The sequence below is a fragment of the Papaver somniferum genome, chromosome 1 (assembly GCF_003573695.1).
Source record: "Papaver somniferum cultivar HN1 chromosome 1, ASM357369v1, whole genome shotgun sequence".
Taxonomy (NCBI): domain Eukaryota; kingdom Viridiplantae; phylum Streptophyta; class Magnoliopsida; order Ranunculales; family Papaveraceae; genus Papaver; species Papaver somniferum.
In genome coordinates this window covers 50,373,842-50,379,710 of record NC_039358.1, presented here as the reverse complement: position 1 = coordinate 50,379,710, position 5,869 = coordinate 50,373,842, and the positions used below count along the sequence as shown (strand labels likewise).

General features: G+C 37.7%; 1 protein-coding gene across 1 annotated transcript; it reads right to left on the bottom strand.

The window, feature by feature from the left end:
* Nucleotides 1-912: 912 nt before the first annotated feature.
* Nucleotides 913-5,329, bottom strand: LOC113286264 (nucleobase-ascorbate transporter 7-like). The gene is made up of 13 exons (XM_026534929.1): nucleotides 4,716-5,329; nucleotides 4,416-4,513; nucleotides 4,048-4,325; nucleotides 3,887-3,962; nucleotides 3,656-3,715; nucleotides 3,350-3,534; nucleotides 2,941-3,037; nucleotides 2,564-2,650; nucleotides 2,406-2,464; nucleotides 2,135-2,226; nucleotides 1,934-2,011; nucleotides 1,680-1,840; nucleotides 913-1,567 (listed from the first exon to the last, which is right to left on the bottom strand). Exons 1-13 carry the CDS (start codon nucleotides 4,810-4,812, stop codon nucleotides 1,349-1,351), a joined length of 1,587 nt encoding a protein of 528 aa, XP_026390714.1. The 5' UTR covers nucleotides 4,813-5,329; the 3' UTR covers nucleotides 913-1,348.
* Between the last annotated feature and the right edge of the window lie 540 nt (nucleotides 5,330-5,869).

Genomic DNA, 5,869 nt, shown 5'->3' with positions numbered 1-5,869 from the left:
AAGCACACATGAGAAGTACACATTTTTCGAAACATCCCAATGCTGAACTCAACTCTACACACATTCCGAACATAAGCACCATCATCACAAAAGCCATCTTCATATGTTTCCCTTCCATTTTCACTTTAGTAACACAGGAATCCTAATGTCTACATTGCTGCGGTTTAATCAATTGAATGATAAAAGAAAGATAACAAATACAGACACAGGACATGAGTTTATAGACTCTCTCTTGACTCGATTTCTCTCTTGCACTCGCACGTGCTTATGGCACACTTTAGTAACACCTAACACACACACAACTCACACACACTCTACACAGTATATGCTATTACACTTATGCTTAATAGTCTGATATTAACTCACTTTTTGTTCTAGAAGTTTTTTGATATTGAGAATTCTCTTTCGAAGACCAATTTATAGGATTCACCTCAGACCATGGAATTAAATTTGTACACCTCAAAATGTGATTTCAGAATAATAAGCAATATATTTACCAGGGAGATGATGAAGGTAATTGGTCGCCCGATTCCATACCATATTTGCATTTATAATAAGATATGTGCAGAATCTTGGTATATATTAGCATTAATTATAGCATATTTGCATTAAAGTCTTATTATACTTATACATATACTATCTTACTGCGAGTGCCTTTGTATGGAAACCAACTTTTTCTGAAACAATCGATCTTTATAGTCGTGCTACACGGTTAATAATATAGTCCCACACAGGTGGGTACAATTTCAGGAACCCTGTATTTGATAAGTTAAAATCACAGTGCATATTGCCAATTGTCTATGAATTGTATGCCCAACCTATAATAGCCCTATATGAGCTATCAGCCATGCCCAAAACTTTAAAGCCATGGGTGCTTGGAAGTCTCTCTCGGGCCTTTACATTCATAGCCGATTGTTTTTTTTTTTTTTTTTTTACAGCCATTAGGCCTACAGCTATCAGCACTGTGCACGACTACTTTGCAGCTTACCGAATTAACTACTACCACCCTACCACTGGAAGAAGACATTTGTATTATCATTCAGGTATTGAAAGTTTGTTATCACACTAGCATACAGCAAAAAAAAAATCAAACAAGGTTTTGATCTTATATGCCAAATTTGTTGACAGAACTTCTGTCGCCTCTTGGAATCTGACAGAGATTGTCCAAAGTCCAAAAGTTTTTTTTTTTTTAATTTTGACAAGGCCCGCCGGGATCCAAAGTCCAAAAGTTGCTCGCTATATAGATTGGTCTTTCAATATGAACAATATATAGAGCTACACACTATGGTATTAGGCGGATGGATGAGCAATTAACCGAGGTAGTTGGATGAAAATGGAAGTATTACGGCTAGAATGATGGGAAATGTTTGCCGAGATTGTAAGGAAGTGAATAAAATTCCTCGCTTCTAGTATCTCTTTCATAGTATCTGAACTTATCCCACCAAACCAAACCACAATCTCTGCGCACAGCACTGTCCTTGCGGTAGAGCGTGCAGTCCAAGAAATAAGCAGTTATGGCGGCCACCGTTGCATGGGATGAGAAGATCACATTCAGGATAACATTGAACTACAAAACCGTATACAAAGAACAGAATGTCAATGTACAAAAATATGTAACGAAACTAGATCAGTAAAGGGTACAGAAGTAGGATCAGCAAAAGTCTGAGTAGTACGCTTACCGAAATGGAGTTAGTGTTAACAGGACCATGACCAGTAAGCACGAGAGTTTGGTTGAAGTATTGTGGTACTGAAAAGCCCATGAAGATAGAGAAGCCTAGAATGAACTTTGTCCGGAAACTATTGAGATTGCAGAACTGTAAAAATCCAATACCTGCAGAAGCTGCTTGCACCAAAAACATGATAATTGTATTAGAACAATATTTCTGTAAAGAGAAATTTGTCCAAAGACTCCCGGTGTTTTATCTTGACCTACCAACATAGGCGAATAAAACGCAGTAGAAGGCTGCAATTATTGGCATTGGGATAGAAGCGAAGAGTGCTCCAAACTTGCCTGGTAACAGAATAGGTGAAGGGTGAAGTGTTCAGTACTTCCAGCTTCATAAGCATCAGTTCAACCAAATATGATAAGGAGTCTCTTTTACTACTTTGCTAGTGAAATGAGTATAAGATATACCTAATATAGAAAAGAAGAGCATAAAGAACGCAGATATCTGAACGACTCTTCGACTGCCAACTCGTGTCAATGCCAAAAGACCTGCATTCTCACTGTAAACATGACAAGAATTAGTAAAATCATCATAATGGGGAACATGAGCACTTCGTTTAAAACTTCTACCAAGCCGTTGTAAAATTTTGTATGCAAAGGCTTGTGGACCTATATGCCATGGTTTGACACGATTCATTGCAATGATCAATAACTTAATTCTAATGTTATGGTTCATTACACTGATGCTGAAGAACCAGTCAATGTGCCAAGCAACCCACTTATTAGAATCCCGATTCCCTGAAACTCATAAAAAAAAAAAAAATAAGATGCCAATAAGCAAAATCATGGAACCTAAGGATTCTTGAAACCAGCATACAGTATGGAATGACATGGTACCTGCCAGCCAACTCCACGACTAAGAATAGAAGGTGGTATAGGTGTTGCACTCCCATATCTTGACACTGCAATAAATGTACCTGTAGACTGCAGAAGAAAAGAAAAAAATACCAAGTTATCGCACGCTTTCCGCATTTTCCTTTCAGAGCACGCAAAGGAATTAAGAGATGAACAAAGTACATGAATATCTAGCATCAGATAAAGATACCAAGATTTTACCAATATTGTTTATGCAACCACATGTAGGATTCCTAGATAATTACTTGACACACTTTATAATCGCTAAGCGTTTTTATTAATTGAAAGTGGGTAATCCTTAATTAAGTTAGCAAGCTGAGAAATAGGCAGCACAAGGTATAGTGTTGCCATAAACATACTTCAATAAGAGCAGCAAAAGACGCGGCCATCATTGCAAAAATTTCTCCAGCTTGAAATGTTGGCTTTCCCCATTGTAATGGTAAAGGAAATCTTATCCTGCAAAACAAAGAAAGTGTGCTATTGGATCTCTGATAAATGCTGAAACAAAACCGTAAGTTTATAAATTTTCAGCTATTCAACTTGATAATTTCCTCAATGAAAAAAACAAACTGGTAGCTGCATATGAACTTTTTTACACACTTCTAAAGATGGGATTTTAAGAATCTTGTTGAAACAACTGATTACGAGACTGCTAGTTACTTTTTGCATCAAACAGGCCAACTTTTTACAGCCAAATCTTCTTCACACAGTAATTGAACTACTGAAGTAATAAAATAAACCATATTAAGTATGCCATTAGAAGCTCACCATGGAGCAGCACTGAGGAGTCCTGAACCGTCAGTACGACAAGTAAACTGCCTTGTTGGAGATGCATGCTTGTATGCACCACTTACTGTTAGAATTAATGCAAGAAGCCATATGATTGCCAGCACTATAATCACTGCAAAGCGGTCGAAGATGACTCTCTTCGAGAGTAATGTACGAGGGCCATACTGCCAAAATAGAATGCAAGATTACTCCTTTGAACTTGAATTAAAATGGAGAAAGGAAAGCCAGGAACTACCTAATCCATTCATGACTCATGACCAGTACAAATAGAAGAAAACTGCTTACCTGGGAAACTAAGACCAGCAAAACCAGGGCGGGAAGCCCAAGTTCCATACATCTCGCCAACTGCAAACATCATTACAACAATGCTCAAAACAAAGAAGTGCACAATAGACAAACTTCAATAAATCACATTTTTCAAACTTAGCACTTTATTATCTTGAATGAATAGGAAATTAGCAGATTACTTGTATTAGTATTGTCAATTGAGTGCACTGATTCGAGGATCGTTCTTACCAGTGGGAAACCAATTGTATATAGCCCAAGACCGGCAAGAGTCACAAGCGGAACCGCTGATAGAGGACTTAAAAACCTATAGCAAAAATAGAGACACATTATACAAATTGAAACAGTCAAGGCTCATAGCAAACCTGACCAGCACTCTCAAGAAAACTTACCTGACGACAATTCTCCAAAATCCTAAGAATCCAACAACTATCTGGAAAAATGATGCAATTATGAGGGCACCTTGTACTCCTCTCATGGTCTGAATAAATCTCTGGCGAGGATCTACAATCCCTTGATATCTAGGCGAGTTGATAATAATAATCGTTGGAAGTATGTAAGTGAAAGAACCCCCAATTACTGCAGGAAGCCGGGTACCAAACCAAGTTTGCAGAAGTGTGTTCACTCCAGCCGCAAAGAGTAAAGTCTGTATCACAATTGCTTTCTCAACCTGCAATTGAAATTCAACCATTAGAGAGAAAACTAGAGAGATAGGCCGCAGAGATGTATATGACCAACCAATTCCAAAGAATGTACTTACATCACCACCACCCATTTGAGGGACAAGGAAGCTGGGGATGAGAACTGTGATGCCAAGTATTACTAAATAATGCTGAAATCCCAAGATTATAGCTTCCGCTGAATAGCAACAAACAAGGATCAAATCAATTCAACATTTTTTTGACACCCATTGAAAATTTATAACATTTATCAGTGATAAGTGCCATTTTTGTATGAAATTCATCACCCCAATCAATCAATTAAGCCTCTAATGAAAATCAATTGACATGCAATGAGTAGTAAAAACAGAGGGGGAAAAAACAGAGCAAGATGAACTCACGCCAACAAGGATGACTAGTGACACAATACTCAATTCCAGGCAATTGTTCTTTCACTGGGTGTGGTGAAAAATCTTCAATCTTCCCACCTCCTGTCATTTTTTTCTCCCACTCTCTCTGTAAATTCCTTGCTACAGAAAGTTGGGTAGAAGCAGAACAAAAGAAAAAACAGAGAATGCAAAACTTGTGTTCTTAAGGTGAATGATGATGATGAAGAAGGAGATTGTTGAGAAATGGGTGTGATGATGTATAAAGAAAAATAAGAAAAGTAATGTGATAGATAGATGGAAAAGACAATACGGAAAGAAATGGTCTTTTCTGTAGGTAAGAAATTTACTGACTAAATTACAGAAAACAGAGAGAGGTGCCAGTTACAACAACCAAATTGAGATTATTATACAGACAGAGAGTAAAGGAAATTGAGCCAATTTCTTCTCAATTGGATTACCAACTAAAAGAGGAGGAGAAAGAAAGTGTGAGGAAACTGACGTTATGATTTTGTGCAGGTAATTTCTTGCTAGCTTGCTTTTAAGTTAGGACATTAAATTTGGGGTAATGAAGAGACCATAGAGGTTTAAATGGATGCATCACTTGGTCAATGCAATTTACTTCAGTTTTTTTGTTTATGAATTTTGGGGAAAATTTGTCAATTTGTGTTTGAAATTTTGTTTAAATTTGGAAAATTTAGGAGGTCCGTCTATTTTTTTCCTCAAACATTAGTAGTAGCATGCTTTAAGACTTTCAGTGACTTTGTTATTGACGAGCTTAGTGGACGAGAGAAAAAGACAATTGGTGCGTGAGTACTTGGCATGCAGGCATTCCAATTGCGTGAGTTTGCAGGTTTCGAGAGAAGCTGTTTCGTGTTTCTTTCCTTTTGATTCGGGCGCCTACTCTTTATTTTGGGGCGGGTCTTACACACCTTGTTTGTTTTTTTCTGACTCATGTCCGACTCTTCCGGAACTGTCCCATATCACCTGACTCATCTGGATTTGATTTAATATATTTTTTTCTGAGTTAGATATGCGAGTCAATAGCTTGATCCCACGAGTCAGGGGCATTTTACTCTCCGACTCAAATGGATCGGAATCAGAGGTAAGGTCTGAGTCGGATCCTGAGTCATATCAACAAACGGTCTGACAACTCCGAGTCATGTGAT